Genomic DNA, 17,098 nt, shown 5'->3' with positions numbered 1-17,098 from the left:
GTAAAACTGATATATCAGTCGTGCTCACGGTCATGAGCAGCTCGGACACTCATATGATTAATTTATGGAACTAAATTTAATTTGTCATATGCATTGCATCGCAGGTGTTGTTATCCCTTTTGTTCTACTACTTAATTGAGTTGGTATTTACTTATACTTAGTAATTGCTAATAAAATTTTGACCAACTTTAAAAGCAATGCTCGGGTTTAACCATCCTCTTTGGTAAGCCTTACACTTCACATGAGCTCCCACCTTTGGCGAGTTCATGCACATTATTCCCCACAACTTGTTGAGCGATGAACGTATGTGAGCTCACTCTTGCTGTCTCACACCCCCATAGGTCAAGAACAAGTACCACATGATGAGGCGCTTGGAGGATGCTGCGACGAGTTCGTGAGAGGTCTAGGTCATCGTCTCCCAGTCAACTTTGGGTTGTTGGGTCGTTGTCTCCTTATGATGTAATTATTTATTTATTTTGTACAGAACTCCTATTATATAGTAAAGATGTGACATTCGTTTCTGTGCCACTATTCATCATATGTGTGAGACTTGGTTCCAGCACACCTGGTGTTTATTTCGCGCCCGGGTTTTGGACCCCTAAAACCCGGGTGTGACACCTAGGTAGTCTACCACCAAAACACATTTTCTCTTAGAAACTGAAGTTTCAATCCATATCTAGAATAGTACAATAGATAGTCCGCCCAAGGGCCTAGACAGGCCGCCAATATAACATTTTTAAACCCAGATAGTTTCAATATATTGTTCACCTCTTAGAAAAGATCAACGAATGGTCCGCCCCTAAGGCTAGATAGTATGTCGTTCAAACTCTAATTCAAGACAAAAACACTCTTTTTGTCCACTACCTGGGTAGCTTCATGGATAATCTACCTCTCTAAGTCAAACAATCCACCAAACTCACATTATTACCATTTTTGGATGATTACCAACTCGAAAGTGTGTCACAAACTTGAGCACAAGAGTTAGCCTTTTTCACAAACATTTTCAAAGCAATTTTCTAGCCCTTTTCACCATGCCACTCGATCTAAGTGTGTCGCATGTTAGATATCACAAGTGACACTAGATGACCGATATGCAAACAAGTTTGTCCCTCTTAATAGTACATCCATGTATCCTAAACTCGATCAAGCTTTTCTCTACACAACATTTGACCAATAAAATAAAAAATCCTACAAGTCATACATTTTCCTTTTGCATTCCATTTCATCTCCTCCAATGATAATGGTACACAAGCATCCAAACTCCATGAATGATACAATTCACTTCATGTCATAATGTAGCCTTTGTTGGTTTATCGATCGTAACTTCGCTTGCTCTTCAATGTCGCTTCAAATCATCAGTGTCAAGTCCTCCGACTTGCCCTTTACTTTTGCAACTAGTCCATCATAGCCAAGTATTATCTCTAGAGCTTCTCTACCTAGCTACATGACACCATGTCATGTGTCTCATATGTAATGAGCTCCTGTGAACTAAATCTCCCATGAATGATATGATCTGCTTCAAGTCATCATGTAGCCTCATTGGTTCTTTTCTTGCAACTTTGCTTGCTCTTTACCGTTGCTTTGGTCCATCGATGTCAATTCCTTCAACTTCCCTTAACACTTGCAACCGATCCATTATAAGCAAGCCTTGTCCCTCGATAAAGGAACGTCTTTAGCACAGTTCTCTTAAGGGGTATCAAGGAGGTAAGTATAAAAAACATAAAAGACGTATCTTGTAAAGGAACGTCTTTAGCACGGTTCTCTAAGTTTGGATACGGTTTCACCGATACAATCCATATAAATGAGCCGTATCTTGAGAGGTTCTAGTGAATAAGATATAAGTCTTAAATACACTGGGTTGTATGGAGTTTCTTAATGTATATAGTGCTTGAAGAAAAACGCAATATAGTATCTAGACCGTTTCTATTTTTCTTACAAGCTAGGTTTTAATGGCCTGACCTGTTTTCGATTGTCTCACCGGCTTCATTATGGATTTGTGTGTCTCTTATTCGTTCCACAGTGATCACTCCAGTTTCCTGCGGTTTCTGTTTTAATATAATAAAGCACTTTGCCGTGGGGGTTTAGGGTTTCCCTACAGTTTTATCGTATAAAATAGTTGATAATATGCTGCATTGACCTTGGCATTCTCGGATTCTCGGCCGGTGACTGGAACAAATAAACAATGCGCAATGCACTTACGGTGGCAGCAATGGATTCACTTGACTTCTAAGATTCTCACAGGTGATTGAAAATATGGAAACCCAATAAACTATGTGCATGCGTTAATAGAAAATACAGAAAGCAGTAGTAATATGTTCATTGCTGTCAACTACGGATAAATACGCTAACGCACAACTTGGAGGGCAATGGGTATTTGCCACCGCAATTCTGCAAGTCAGAGAATTAGACGCACAAAAAACGAGGCTTGCCGCAAACAATCTACTATTGCCGTATAATAACAACAGGCCTCAAGTACAACGTTCTCAACAATGTGTACATATTACCAACACTACTCTACTGTATAATGGAAGCATCATCCCTGTCCGGGCACAGATAAATAGCTCCAAAGTACAAGCCTGCTAGGAAAAACACGGTGTGCGCATCAGTCAAGCTACTTCCCTTGCGTCATCCAAAAAAAAAAGATGTGGCCTAGGGACCTGCCGTTCCCGCTGATCAAGCTCTTAAGTTCCTAGGGAGTAGCTGTTGCACCAGAAAGCGCGTTAAGGATGTCAAGCACCCAACCGGTGCTCCATGTTTGCACAAAAATGCTGACGAAGAATATGTTCCAACAAGATCTATGCAAGGGAGGAAATACTGCCAGACTTCAGGGCATGAGTGGAGTAAGCTGTTTGCTAAAGAGATCACCAAGGGCTCCACGAACATCCATCTGAAGCATAACCACAAGTTAAAGCTCTGGTGTTATCACATGTTTCGTTGATGGTACCTAGAAACAGCACATCTGAGAAAGTCCATACCTGATCACAACAGATAAGTTTGGTAATTAATGGATAGAACTCTTTCAGGTGCCTTCTGAAGATCTGAGCATCCATGATGCACATTCCTTTCAAAACCTGAAATGTAAACAAAATTTCATGTCAGAGCATAAACAGATTATCGTAAAACATGGATGAGAATTTCAAAGACCTAACATAAATCTTCCAGGATCCAGATATGTACCTTTACAATAACAGGTGCCCGTAAGTCTAATACACGATGTATGTCTGCACTGGCAGCCTCCCCAGTGCTAGGCTGGAGAACAGACGCCTCTTTCAAAATCTGCCCACAAAAAGAAACCAGCTTCCCTTCTGCTAGGTACTTGATCTTTTCCTGGTCACCAGATTCCACATTTAAACCATTTGTTTCCTCAATGGAGTCAATTTTGTCCTGCTCCACTGTTGACTTATGAAGGATATCTAAATAAATTGTTGTTCCAACTAGTTCTTGACGGAGAAGATTCAGTGGAGGTCTACCCAAATTTAAAGTGTTAGAAACTGATTCCTAGATCAACAAAAGCAAAAATCATTTGGTCTTCAGGTCTTACCTTTCTAGAGGTATATGGTGCATTCTCGTCCGAAAATTTGAAGGTGAGTTATACGAAGAAGCAAATTCTAGCAGTGAGAGCAAGATATCCATTATTGCTATCTGTTGTGTAGCTTTTAACCTGCTCCAATACCTCTTCTGAAATGTTTCATCAATAGTTAATCACAGTATATCAACCCAAGTAGGGCTGGCTAATATATTAGGGTGATGAATTCCTTATTTGCAACTAGAAGTCCTCAATTGTATCACAGACAAAGGTGCTTCCAGTCCACATTGTCAGAGAAACAATGGATGGACTCAGATCTAAGAGCATGCATATAAAGTGGAGGAAACTGCTTACCTGTATGCTGTCAATTGCCCCGAGCAGCAGCAACTGTGTGATACATTTGCTCCGGACAGTTTCCATCATAGGGCTCTCTTCCCCTTCAGCCTTGTCTGTCTCATCATCATCAGGGGCCTAAGCTCAATAAGCACAAAGCCAAAGGAGAAAATATCAGTACTTTCATACTAGGCATACTAAGAAATGTTCCTGGCTAGCTTTTGGATGCCAGATGAGCTACCAAATATGAGGGTTATTAGAACAGCTAAACAAAGCTCATATGAGTAAGCAGCTTCAGTCTTCAACAATGACAATTTTTTTGGAAGAGTGGAATAGCAGAGTTAGTAAAACTACAAAACTTATTCAAAATAATACATTGAGTACTAATGAAGGCCCATACAATTGTCTCACAACAATAGAGTAGCATAATATAAGTTCGTTAACCATACATGGTACCATAATAATTATGAGTCCATTTAATACATCTCTTGTTCAAATACCAAATGGACTCAAACGTCAGAAGTTAACATACAAACTACAACAAAATAACCAGCCTCCTGTGTGAGGTGGATCAAAATGAAGTTTGAGAAATACCAAATAAAGCAAAAAAAAACTTTTTCGAGGAATGTGTGGTCTAATACTTATTGATGTGTACAATCATAGATACACCAAGCTACAAGCAACTACTCCCTCTGTTCCAAATCATAAGTAGTTTTTCGCTTTTCTAAGTACAGAGCTTTTGGTATGCATCTAAATATATGTGCTATGTCTAGATACCTAGCCAAAGTTATGTACCTAAATGACTTATAATTTAGAACGGAGGGAGTAATAGACTACTAATGCCCAAACCATAGTACCTATGACTATGACGGTATGACCTATCAACATGTGCTGGAGGGAAGAGCATACATATACCTTCACAGGTGAGGGTGGAGCAATATCATCGACTCGACCTTTTGATTTGGATGTAAGACTTCTAACCAAAAGATTATCCATCATATTGCCCATAATTCTTTGTCCAAAGCTTTGGCCACGTGGGGAAACAGCAGGTTGTGTTCTCCCTGATGGTGACGGTAAACCTATGAATACATAAATTGTGTAAACCTTTCATGTTCCAATCTGTATGGAATTTACTAAATTAGTGCATCAACACAGCGATATGATCATATGAACACCTCTGCTCGTGGTACCTTCCGAATTCTCCAGGCTAGTTTGTGGACCTGCCTCTGCATGACTATGCTCACCATTATTAACGATGGAGGGTTCCCCCCGGCTGCCATGGTAACTATTGCCATGTGCATTGCTTTCTTCTCTTGAAAGTAACTGCTGGTTGTTTGATTTATGGAATCCTAATGAATTGAGCAGTTCAAGAGGCTGAGTTGTGTATGACGCATCCCTGACAAGTGATATTAACAGCAACGAATAAATAAATAATGAAAAAAAGTAAAAAAAAAACTTGGTAGGAACAAAATTTCACAGAATACCTAATACTCTTTAATAATGTTTCCCAATCACCATCACTGAACTGGTGACCACCAACTTCAATCAGATGAACTAAAGCGCCAAGAGAAATTGAAACGACAGTTTGGTCTGTTTTTTTCGCACATTCAAGCAGCAAACTGAGAAGAGGTGGAAGCATAAAGGATACCTCCTGTAAGTGCCACAGTCAGACGATGGCCAACCAAACAAGTTTCAATGTGATATCTATAGAAGTAGCGGATGACCAGTTTCATCACACTTATATTCTGAATTATACAAAGGATGTTTGTCAAGCAACTAAAAGGAAGAACACATGCTACCTTATAGAATGTATTGAAAAGGTTGCAGATTAACTGCAGCGAATGAATGCTAGTATCACGAAGCCAATCATCCCCAGAAGAAGAAAGCCCATCCCTTCCAGCATGCCTTACATGATCAAAAATTGGAAATAGTACACGATGAAAAATACTCTCCCAGAAGGGAGAAGAGAACTTATGTCCTCTTTCATTCAACAAATCAAACAACACTTCCAGTGCACAGTGTCTGACTTCTGGTCTGGAGTCTAAAGTCAAATCAGACAAACCAGCTAGCATAGGAAACCAATAATGCTCAGTCACATCAAAATTGGCCTCTGGAACAACATCAATAGGTTTAATAGCGCCGCCTGGAATGAATCCCTGTATGGTAGAGATAAATGAGAGTTGAGACACGCAAAAAGGGCCCTACTCTCATGAATATGTAGGTGAAGGTTACAGATAATCAAAACCTCTGCCAAACGATCTTCACATATACGCAGGAGAGCAATAGCCTTCAAACTAATCCGAGGAGTGCACTTGTTATTTGCAAAACCAATAAGACAGTTGACGCAATCCATGAAGCAATCACCAACAACTTGGTCAAAATGTTCCAAGATAACTGTAAGACACCATTTAGTTCACAAAATCAGCAAATAAAATTTCAACATATGTAGGATATAAGCTGTGTAAGGCACTTTACAAGCCGGCTGTATAAATTCCTTATTTACCTTGTTCTACATTTTCAAAAGCACTCTCAACAATTGATTCATCCTCATCATCAGCTGCTGCAGTAAATATCATGAATACGCAACGCCACCCTGACTTTATGCTACCAACTTTTGACTTGATCAACTACATGTACATCCAGCAAAGTTTTTACATGTAGCATCATTTGGTAAGAAACACCAGATCATTACATTTCATAGATTCATATATGTGTCAAAGTTCATGCACAAGGACATACCTGAACAATGCAATCAACAATTAAACCTCGGATTTTTGAGTTGTGGGTATTCCTCATTAAAATGACAAAAGGTTTCAGTATGTCACTCTGAAATGTGAAATTGTTTAATTCAGCACGCTCCAAGTACTTCATACCAAGCTGTCTTAGTGAATCAATGGCATACATTGCAACTTTCTCCTCATTGTGGCTTCCAGCAGCAATAAAGTGCTGGGCCAACACAGACCATATTCTAGCCCACACCTACATTTCCATGTATAAATGTTTAGACCAACTTATTTATCACTTCATAATTATTGTCTAGGAAAAATGGTGTAAAATGGATGGCACAGAGAACAAGAAACAGAGCATACCAGCCGAATGCGAGCCATGTTATAATAGCTTATCTCTACAAGCTTCTGCAAGCTAAAGACACGAGCAGGTGTTTGTTTTAGTTCTTCAGCAGAAACACCACATAGGGCGGTGAAGAATTCAACAATTGAATCACTTGGCAGTTTTACACTGTTTACAAAGATTTGTTCAGCAGGCTTTCCAGCCAACTCTTTCAGCGATTGGACTACAGAATCCCTCGATATTTGATTTGATCCCAGCATTACAGTTGCAGAAATTGAAGGGTTCGAAGTGATATACTCGAGTCTTGAGACACATTCTAAAACAGCATTCCAAGTATCTTGTAAAGCATCCATATCAGTGTCAGCTAAACCAAGAAGAGTCCTCAGTGCCTCAACATTTTTACTGCGCATCTCCTTGGGAGCGTGCAAAAATGTAAACCTGCAAAACAGTTATGAAAGAAAAGGATAGCATTATATTCATATTGCTATATGAAAAGTAAATGTGGTTGCATTATATGAAGGCGTTCAAAGGATAAACCTACCGCACTAAGGACGTCAAGAAAGCATAGCGCATGGTGTCCATTCCAAGAACACGAGTAAGATGGATACCAGCACGAAATCCTTCCATGCATGATACAACCCTAGGCTTACTGTCACCTTCCTCCATGGTCACAGAAAATGTTGCAAGCAAAGGCCATCCTACAGCTTCAAGCATTGGTCTAACAAGCTCAACCTGCTGCGCAACATGAAAAACACCTTTCTTCTGTCCCTGGTTCTTGAAAAGTGCCTGGGTCTGTTTGATGATCTTTTCACTCTCTGCCTTTGTATCACTAGCTGACTTCAGTCTTGGAAGGGCTAAATTGAGAATATTGACAAGACGGCCTCTTTCTTCTGTTTCAGGTCTCTTGGTGGATTTTGAAGTATCATGAGAATCGTCTTTCATCTTTATCTCTTCCTTGACAATGGAATCATAAATTTCTTCCAAGAGCTCATTTGGGACACATTCTTCTGCATCACTTGCAGTGTTCATACGAACAAAATCTGATTTTGACATCTTAGGCCACACCATTGGATTATGTGCATCAGTATTCAACATTATAACAGCATAAGCAAGAACATAAGCAGTATCTGCATTTTTGAAAAGCTCAGGATTATCAGCACAGTACCTGCAAATAATCATATCAGTGTCTGAGGGTCACTGGCGGAAATCATAAAGAAAAATGTGTTGAGTTCTATAAATACATATAAACCTACCGCTCAGCAAACTTTTCCATTATGCGATCTATCTTCTGCGCCTCACCAGGAAGGCGAAATCCTTTCAGGAACGCACGAATTGCAGCATCAAATTTCAACCCTATAAACTTCATGGAGTCAACATAGGAATGCATCACAGCAAGAGGGAACTCCTCATGCTGTCCCAAGTATTCACCAATCATAACCTGCATACAGCTAACAAAAGTTAGATGTATGTACACCTTTTTGACAAATAACATTAAATAATAGTTATATTGTTACAGCAAGACGCTCAATGGAATCTTGAAATCACCTTATCCAAGCTGGGATTGCTCTTGAGAAACTGAGCTACAGATGATGCCTTATTTTCTACCAATTTATTTGACAACAAATATTCAATCCCTTTACTTGGTTTACGATTAAACTGCAAAAGGTTTAGGAGAAGTGACATTTACAAACTAAAACATTCAAGAAATAATCTGATATTTCAGTTCCGAAGTGGTTATGAAACCTGCAGACACCCCCACCTCAGAGATTGCAGCCTCCATTGTCGACTTATGAGCTTTGGCTCTCTCAAACTGATTCCGACCATCCTCTTGGTTCTTCATCTCATCAGTTGTCAATCTCCTTGAAGCATCCTCTTCATGAGATTCAACAATGCTCCCTTGCTTTGAGGAATCTCTTCGAAGTTGCTCCCAATCAGCCAATGACTTCAGAATAATCACCAAACACTGCAATTCAAAATCTTCATGTCAAAACAACAATAAACAAGAAATTATACAGGAGGCCCGAGTAACGTGAATCATATTAACCTGGAGAGAGGAGCTTTTTACAGAAACTGTTTGGGATGACACGATGGAGTTAGTATCAGCAATTTGAGATCCTTGTGCTATTCTTGATAGCGCACTAACCTAGTAGGACATATATTATCAATCAGATGTGTTACAAGCCAAAGAAAAAAAGGCACATTTCAGAAGCTATGCTTTCTGGACAATTGAAAAAATGATTACCGTGCGTTCAAAAAGATTTGGCCCCTCAAGATCACAGTCATAGTTCACAAACACATCTGCAAGCATTTGGGGATCTTTGCAAACTTTCTCCAACATCCTGATTGGAAAATCAGTCAAATAAGTAAATGACATTAAACACAAATCTACTAGATGCCTCGAATGACCAAACTGTGTATGTTCATGCATTATGTATGCAGCTGGGATTCCATAAAGGAAAAGGCAGTCACCTAAGAACACTAGCCTTCTGGCTGAGGGGGCTATCAGAGCTATCCAGAGACCTTAAAACTATCAAAGGAAAGAAGACACCAATTTCCCCCTGTGCCAATATTTTAAAATTTCAAAGAATACAATGTTACCAAAAGCAACACAACAAACAATACTTCCATACATAATAATAATTTTACCTTCAGACTCTCTCTAAACCGGAGCAACAGAACTGAAAACATACCACAAGCATACTGTAATAAAAGAAGAAAAGTCAACTTAGCATGATAGCCCACTCTTATTACAGAAATGATCATACTGTCACACCAAGTATGATGAAAACCAAAACTGAATGAATTTCAAATGTTTACCTGAAAAACAACTGGAGATGAAGAGACAGATGCTCGCAGAAGAGCATACGAAAGATATGCTTTGACTGAATCAATGAAGTGAAAATTTTTGATGAACACATTGCTGACTCCCTCTAGCAATCCCTAAAGAGAATGACTACAAATAACATCAAAACAAACAAAAATGAACATTAGCAACCCCAAAGAAGTAAGCTAACCTGGAGCAGTTCAAGTGATAGCAGCCTTGTCTTGGTAGCAACCTCATCACTTTCTTCTTTCATGCTCATCTAAAAGGATGACAAAACGCAGGAAGTATATAATTGCTACTTTCTCATAGCTCCCACTAAAGTAACATTACTCAAGCAACCAACCTTGCAGAGAGTTCGAAAGAGCAATAGTGCATCACGCTGTATTATATTCACAGTGTCCAGGTCAATTCCACTGGAAAAAACAGAGGGGGAGGGGCAAAGGTAGTTAGTTACTGTCACATCTAAGTCCCCAAAGCATCACCTTCGACAAGCAAAAACCCAGATTACTAAGCACAACTTAAAACAAGCTTAACGAACCGTGACACTTTTTTCCCGTCTTCAAGTTCAACAGCCTTATCTAGAACAGCTTCCAGCCCCTGTAAAAGAACTCTTAAAATTAGATGGAACCAATGCAATACATGAGACATATTTTGAAGTTCCGATAGCAACAAGAGATCCAGTTTCAGTACCTTAATATCTGCTCCACCTGCAAGATTCTGAAGCTCTTCAACAGACGTTGGAGGAGCTTCAGAAGGCCGATTCATGGACAATGCATCTCCCAGAGTAACCTTTTCCTCATCTTGGCCATCAGTAGATATTTCTCCATTTTCAGAATCATTTGTGATAGATGAAGGCATATCTTTAACCACAGAGCTTCCGGGCGATACAGAAACCTGGAACCAAGAAAGTAAAATAATACCTAGAGAAATAACCTCAAAGAATCATTTTCCTACGCACAAGATAAGATATGCGGAATTCTTTACCTGCTCAGATTCCATTCTCCTGAATACAATGCTGATCATCTGGGTTAACATAGCCTTTGAGGTAGCCTGGTTCACAGGGCTCTTGCTAAGAAAATACAAATGAATAAATTATCATACATGGTCCAAAGGGCAACAAGGCAACATACTGCAAACAAGAAGGTAGCGATATAACAGGTACCTATTAAGAGCAATGTTATAGCATACTCTAATGACCCCAAGCAATGGCTCTCCATGAACTGCATTCCAAAAAACAGAATCAGACACAAAAGATGTATTGAGCTTGCAGCTTACGTTGTACTTTAACATAGGAATATAGCTACATGCAGAACTATTTTGGCGCCACTGACGTTGTAGCAGTAAAATATAAGAATTTATTAAGTATTAACAACTTGCAATTTATTTTCTTATATGATTTTTATAAATATACAGAAAAAAAGTATGAGAGGGAACATTGTCCAAGCCAATACATGCATGTTGAAGTGTTATGTATAAGTTTAACTGGCTAATGATGTCATTATAATAAGCTCATATCTAAATGCATTTCGAAAAAACAGTATTAGTTAAACTTGGGTAATAAATAAAATACTAGGAATATAGAGAATATGCTTTGTAAAAATTACCTCTAAACTTATTTGAAGCAACAGCATTAAGAAGCACTTTCAAGACTTGGAGAACAGTACTATAGCACATAGAATGATACTCATGTTAATACTTGTGAAAAAGTGTGACACGGCATTATCCCATTAATGTGATGCATACCTGTCAGAGGAGGTGTTATCGACGCAACCACATACCATGTTCAGGATGTCTGTAAATATTGGGGAATTTTTACCACCTTCTAAACCAGGATCGCCTTCTAAATGGTCATAAGCAATAAGTTTCTGGTAACAGAAATTGAACGACTCAATCAGAATGGATTGTTGAAGATGTGTCATCTAATTTTGTATTTTGTATTTTTATACAAGAAAAAAATGGTAAGATATATTACGGACTGGTTCTTGGTTCAAAATGAAATATTGTGAAAAAGGAGCGGAAAATAGCACATTGATCTGAACTGCTTTGCAACTATTGTAAAATCTACACATTTAACTCTACCCCAAGTAATTTGGCACTCCCTGAGCTTTCTAGCACATGGTATAAGGGGGAACATATGGAAATTGATTTATGCATGGATTAGGGGCAAGATAAAATAGCACCCTATGTCCAAATCTCACATCTGTGTAAGTGTATATGCAATTACTGCACAAGGATAAAAAATCAGTGTTACATGAGATGTATGTGATGGCAACATAGAACTTAAATAAACGTATCTACACATCATATTTCTGAATATTAGACAATGCATAGCATAGCATCCTAGCATATTGAACCTTGACAATGCAAAATGCATATTGATGTATCAACTTGATGTCTACAGAGCTACTTGTTCATACTGCACACTCATTTTACCATCCTGATTCCTGAGTTCTATTGTCTTCATATAACAACAGTCTGTTACATCACAATACTCTCAAAATTGTAAATAAGTCAAATGGCATAAACCTGGAACTATCTACACATCTCAACCCAAACAATCAATTCAGGGACTAGGCTCTGCACATACAAAATGAGGAATGGTCGATACGAGTATCTACCCTAGACAAGGAAATGCGTTTCTAGGCTGCTAACATCCAAAGCATTCATGGTGCACGCATTTATCATACCCATCAAGGTGTTCGACGTCAATGCAACACGTCTGACGCTTCATGAACCTCAGGCATGCAAGGCAAGCAAAGGAAGAGCAGAAATAGGATGATGATGATGATGATTAATAATTACGTGGAGGCAGTCGAGCGCGGGCTCGACGAGCTTGACGTGCTTGGTCTCGACGGCGAGGCGGAGCGGCTGCAGCACCAGCTCGGCCTGCGGCCCGTCGAGCACGCGCCCAGCTGACCCGAGCGCCTCGGTGATGACCGCGCCCTCTGCTGTAGCCCCCTTGATACTATCTGCAACGACACAAGCCACGCAGAGATCATCACAGCTCCATCATCAGCCGCCACGAGATCCCAATGCGCGGGAGGAGAGGGTAGAAAGGGGCCGCACGCACCGAGGTATGACTGGATGGATTGCTGCAGCGCGGCGAACTTGCCGCGGTTGGCAGCGCACTCCTTGAGCATGGCCTCGAAGGCCCGCGTGACGAACCCGCCCGCGGCGCCCGCCATGACCGCGGATATCAGCTCCGGCGGCGGAGACGGGAGGAGGGGCGGAGTGGTCAGATCCGACGAGGGGGGGTGGGCATGGGATGGAGAGGGCGCGAGATCTGTGACGGGGTACGAGATCTGTAGGAGCCTAGGAGGAGACCGAGAGCCCCCGCTGCTGTCCTCGGCTCGGCGGGGGCGGATCGGACCTGGTTGTCTCACACGCACGCTTGCTCTTTCAGTTCAGCTGGGAGATCGCCACCACCCACCAGGAGTCGAGGACCATCTCTGAATTTTTCTTTTACGCAGGCACGTACCATGGCCCTAGCCAGTTGGATCGGCTCAACGCAGGCTTGTCATAGGTACATGCCGACACTTTGATGTCGAGGTTGTAATGTTTTTAAGGGTTAATCATGTCTATGCCATTACAATTTTTTATGTTTTAATATATGTCACTAAATCTTTTAAGCTTGCAAATATGTCATTGAGCTTCTAATCAACTCTGAAATAGGTCATTTCCTTGAATCAGACTATCCACAAGCACATGTAATTTCGTATTTCCCTTTTTACCCTTGATTGTTCAAAGGATGCTACTGTGTACACTGTGAACTTGACTCGTCGACGGTGGGCACCATCGCTCCCGTGCGCAGATGAGAGCTTCAACAGCGTAGCTCCAGCAAGGGGGTGGGGCGCAACTCCGGTAGGGCATCCCGGCGAGGGCGCAACACGCAGCTCCGGTGTGCGTGCAGCTTCAACGGGCGCGCAGGAGGGTCCAAGGACCAAGGTGGTCACAGCTCGAAGACTGTCCGCAACCGTTCTCCCTAAATTTTTCCCCCTAAATGTTACTATGCATCCACGTCAGCAAGATTACATCCCCTATATTCACTCGTCCCGCAACCGTTCCCCCTATACTTTCCCCTATATATCCCTCTACTCATTAAAAAACCATTTCCATATAACTAACTGTAACCAACTTCAATTTTCATTTTCTTTAATTATTTTTCACACATCCGACGTGATACTCATGTATTCAAAAATAAAATTTATAAAAAATAATTACTTTACAATTACTTCCACAAAAAATATATAACAATTATTATTTTACAATACATTCGAATGTGCATTTTGTTGTGATCACGTTTTATTCATTTTGGTGAGTACGAAATCAAATTTCATGCTCACCAAAAAGCACTAGTCGTATGGGACAAGCCGCACTTGCCTTCGAACGAAAGACATGTTTGTCTTTCGTGCGAAGCCACTAGCTTGCACCTGAAGCCGCATTCCTCTACCCTATAAATATGCAATCCATCTCTTCACAAATGTCAAAACAAACTTCACTACATCAACAATTCCAACATTTCTCAGTATGTCTCACAGCCATAGCGATGAAGACTCATACTCGAGTGATAGTGAGGAGGAAACACTTATGCTTGTCAATCTTCTTGTCCTAAACATAGAGGCGAGACGCCACCTCCAAAGACGGTCCCGTTTGCCTCGACGGGTTATTCATAGAGATCATTTTCGTGGAGAAAATCTTATCCATCATCACTACTTCGCCGAGAACCCTGTGTATCCACCCCACGTCTTTCGTAGAAGGTACCGACACATTATTATTCGAATATGCTTTCATATTTGCAATTTCATTACAAATTTTATTTATTATAAACTTAGGTTCCGCATGAGTAGGCCTCTCTTCCTGAGAATCTTGCAAGGTCTTCAACAACATGATTCGTACTTTACACAACGGGTAGACGCAACTGGTATGCCTGGTCTAGGTCCACTACAAAAAGTTTGTGCGGCATTGCGGGTACTAGCATATGGGTTACCTTCAGATGCTGTAGACGAGTACATTCAAATAGGGGAGTCCACAGCTAGGGAATGCCTTCATCATTTCTGTCGAGGTATCATTGCATACTTCAGTGGATGGTACCTACGAACTCCTAACGAAGCTGACATAACACGCATCATGCACCATAGCGAATCAAGGGGTTTCCCAGGGATGTTGGGTTCTATAGATTGCATGCATTGGGAGTGGCGGAACTGTCCTACCGCATGGCGTGGTCAGTTTTGTGGCAGAAATGGTCGAGCGTCAATGATCCTAGAAGCAGTGGCAACGTATGACCTTTGGATTTGGCATGCTTTCTTTGGCATGCCCGGGACAAACAACGACGTGAACGTGCTCCACCGATCACCAGTTTTCGACCCCATGACATCTGGCCGAATGCCACCTGTGCATTACACAGTTAATGGTAATGCATATAACTTCGGATATTACCTTGCTGATGGTATTTACCCGAACTGGCCAACTTTCGTAAAAGCTATAAGGCACCCCTATGAGCAAAAGAAAGTCTATTTCACACAAATGCAGGAAAGTTGTCGAAAGGATATTGAGCGTGCATTTGGAGTTCTTCAAGCTAGGTGGGCGGTGCTGCGAGGTCCAGCATATGGATGGGATCGGAATCGTTTAACTGAAATTATAACTGCTTGCATCATAATGCACAACATGATTGTTGAAGACGAAGGGCCATTTGCATCTAATACTGATTTTGGAGATAACACTTCAACGAGCCAACCACCACATCTAATTGCTGAAGGAAGGGCAGAATGGGTGATTAACCACTTCGATCTTCGTCGCCAAGAAAGATCTTGCTCCCTCCAAAATGACCTTGTCGAGCATTTGTGGGCTCGGCGTGGTAGCATGTAAACTTTAGCATTCGTATGCACAAGTTTATTGAAACTAGATTGTAGTATGTGTAATTTCCATTCGCAAGTCGTACGTATTTCAGAAATAAAGAAGTTTTTCAGTGCAAACCTGTACTTGTTCGTTCAACAAAATAACATGAAGACTCTAAACGATTTGTACACATCACAAGCGATTCCATGCTCAACACGCACCAAATATTTGAAAATTAAAACAAACATGTTCACATGAACTGGAAATAATTATTGTCGATTACACAACCAAAGAACATACAGCACTGCACGAATGTCCTTGACGACTTATGGTTCGTACAAATATTATAATAGTCTGCCAAACAAATGTAACGTTCTCACATAAACAAATAATACAAACAGGTTCAGTAAAACAAGTTCAAGTAACCAGTAACCGAATAATATTTTCACTCGTAACCAAATATGAATTCTTGCAACTTCTGTTTTTGTTTTTGTATCATAATCCAAACATGGGGTTGGACATCTTCTTCATTCGTTGCCTCCAGCCTTTCTAATCTTTTTTCAGCTGATTCTAGTTCTTGAAGTTTCAATTCCCTTTTTCGTATGATGACCTTTTCGGCTTCCAATTCTAACCTCTTTTTCTCCATTTCCCTGTCTTCTTCTGTGCACTTTTCTTTTTTTGCACCCTTTTCAATGGACCTCTGAATTTGTTTTTCAGTTATTTCTTGCAAACGACTAAGGTACTCTGGAGATGAAGATGATGCAGGTTTGTGTCTCTCTGATTTACTGAAATCACGACCACGCGGCCGTTTTCCTGTCAACCCTGCTGATGAACTATCATTTTCAGTTGTCGGAGCAGAGGGAGTACCTGTTGACCCCACTGGATTTGCATTCAAACCGCGGAACGATTGGCCACTACAAATGCTCTCCCATTTCGGTTCTCCCTTTAGTTGGTGCCAGCAATGCATGTACTGGAAATTTTTGTTCTCCTCGTGTGCAAACAATGTTGTGGCCTTCGAAGTCTGTACAAATTATGGTTGAATTTTACAGATGTGCTAACATGTATATACAATCATTTGTAAATGATTTAAAGTCATGAAAATTTTGGTTACCTTGTCGTCATCAGTTAACCCACTTTGTTTCTCTCTAAGAACTCTTGCATAGTACCCAGCAAACTTACTTACATCTGCTCTTATCTTATCCCATCTGCTGCTAAGAGCTCTGTTTACTCGGCAAGGAAAGTTCCCCCTCTGTTCGTTGTATCTTTTTTCAATTCTAGCCCAAAGGCCCTCCCTACGTTGGCCAGTGTGCACAACTGGGTCACTGCTAATTTGCAACCACGTTGTGCAAAGTAGAAGATCTTCAGGGCTAGTAAAGTTTTGTTCCTTAGCTTTTTGGGTTTTTGTATTGGAGGTGCATTCTTTTCAGGACTATTGATGTCTTCAACACTATGTTCTGCATCTGAGTCCAAATTCACAGGTATGGAAGGTATATTATTCGAACCCTGCAATG

At 40.6% G+C, this 17,098-nt stretch overlaps 2 protein-coding genes across 3 annotated transcripts; one reads left to right on the top strand and one right to left on the bottom strand.

Annotated features, from left to right (window-relative positions):
- Positions 1-2,293: 2,293 nt before the first annotated feature.
- LOC100501049 (uncharacterized) lies at positions 2,294-13,240 on the bottom strand. Of its 2 annotated transcripts, none has more exons than XM_008670295.3 (32): positions 12,823-13,240; positions 12,555-12,721; positions 11,496-11,617; positions 11,357-11,415; positions 10,915-10,972; positions 10,737-10,821; positions 10,443-10,646; positions 10,291-10,349; positions 10,096-10,165; positions 9,943-10,011; positions 9,746-9,868; positions 9,575-9,628; positions 9,398-9,486; positions 9,171-9,267; positions 8,973-9,071; positions 8,688-8,891; positions 8,474-8,584; positions 8,182-8,366; positions 7,470-8,093; positions 6,949-7,366; positions 6,599-6,838; positions 6,363-6,486; positions 6,105-6,253; positions 5,659-6,015; positions 5,344-5,510; positions 5,035-5,255; positions 4,775-4,938; positions 3,881-3,997; positions 3,542-3,678; positions 3,178-3,466; positions 2,976-3,071; positions 2,294-2,887 (listed from the first exon to the last, which is right to left on the bottom strand). In XM_008670295.3, exons 1-32 carry the CDS (start codon positions 12,935-12,937, stop codon positions 2,825-2,827), a joined length of 5,136 nt encoding a protein of 1,711 aa, XP_008668517.1. In that variant the 5' UTR covers positions 12,938-13,240; the 3' UTR covers positions 2,294-2,824. The 2 variants fall into 2 exon arrangements, with proteins under 2 accessions (XP_008668517.1, NP_001316463.1); NM_001329534.1 differs by having other exon boundaries at positions 2,428-2,887; positions 5,050-5,255; positions 12,823-13,117.
- Positions 13,241-14,243: 1,003 nt separating this feature from the next.
- Positions 14,244-15,721, top strand: LOC109944605 (protein ALP1-like). Its single transcript, XM_020549381.1, has 2 exons — positions 14,244-14,509; positions 14,585-15,721. Exons 1-2 carry the CDS (start codon positions 14,280-14,282, stop codon positions 15,615-15,617), a joined length of 1,263 nt encoding a protein of 420 aa, XP_020404970.1. The 5' UTR covers positions 14,244-14,279; the 3' UTR covers positions 15,618-15,721.
- Positions 15,722-17,098: the final 1,377 nt, after the last annotated feature.

Source organism: Zea mays, chromosome 2, assembly GCF_902167145.1.
Source record: "Zea mays cultivar B73 chromosome 2, Zm-B73-REFERENCE-NAM-5.0, whole genome shotgun sequence".
NCBI classification, from domain to species: domain Eukaryota; kingdom Viridiplantae; phylum Streptophyta; class Magnoliopsida; order Poales; family Poaceae; genus Zea; species Zea mays.
The sequence above is the reverse complement of the archived record's forward strand: the minus strand, read 5'-3'. Positions and strand labels throughout refer to the sequence as shown.

Excerpts from the sequence above, each read along its gene's own strand:
- LOC100501049 (XM_008670295.3), bottom strand. The coding sequence starts at position 12,937 with ATGGCGGGCGCCGCGGGCGGGTTCGTCACGCGGGCCTTCGAGGCCATG. Across the intron at positions 10,973-11,356 it reads TGCTTCAAATAAGTTTAGAG|TTCATGGAGAGCCATTGCTT; the intron begins GTAATTTTTACA and ends TTTGGAATGCAG. Across the intron at positions 9,268-9,397 it reads CAGAAGGCTAGTGTTCTTAG|GATGTTGGAGAAAGTTTGCA; the intron begins GTGACTGCCTTT and ends TTTTCCAATCAG.
- LOC109944605 (XM_020549381.1), top strand. The coding sequence starts at position 14,280 with ATGTCTCACAGCCATAGCGATGAAGACTCATACTCGAGTGATAGTGAG. Across the intron at positions 14,510-14,584 it reads CCCCACGTCTTTCGTAGAAG|GTTCCGCATGAGTAGGCCTC; the intron begins GTACCGACACAT and ends TTATAAACTTAG.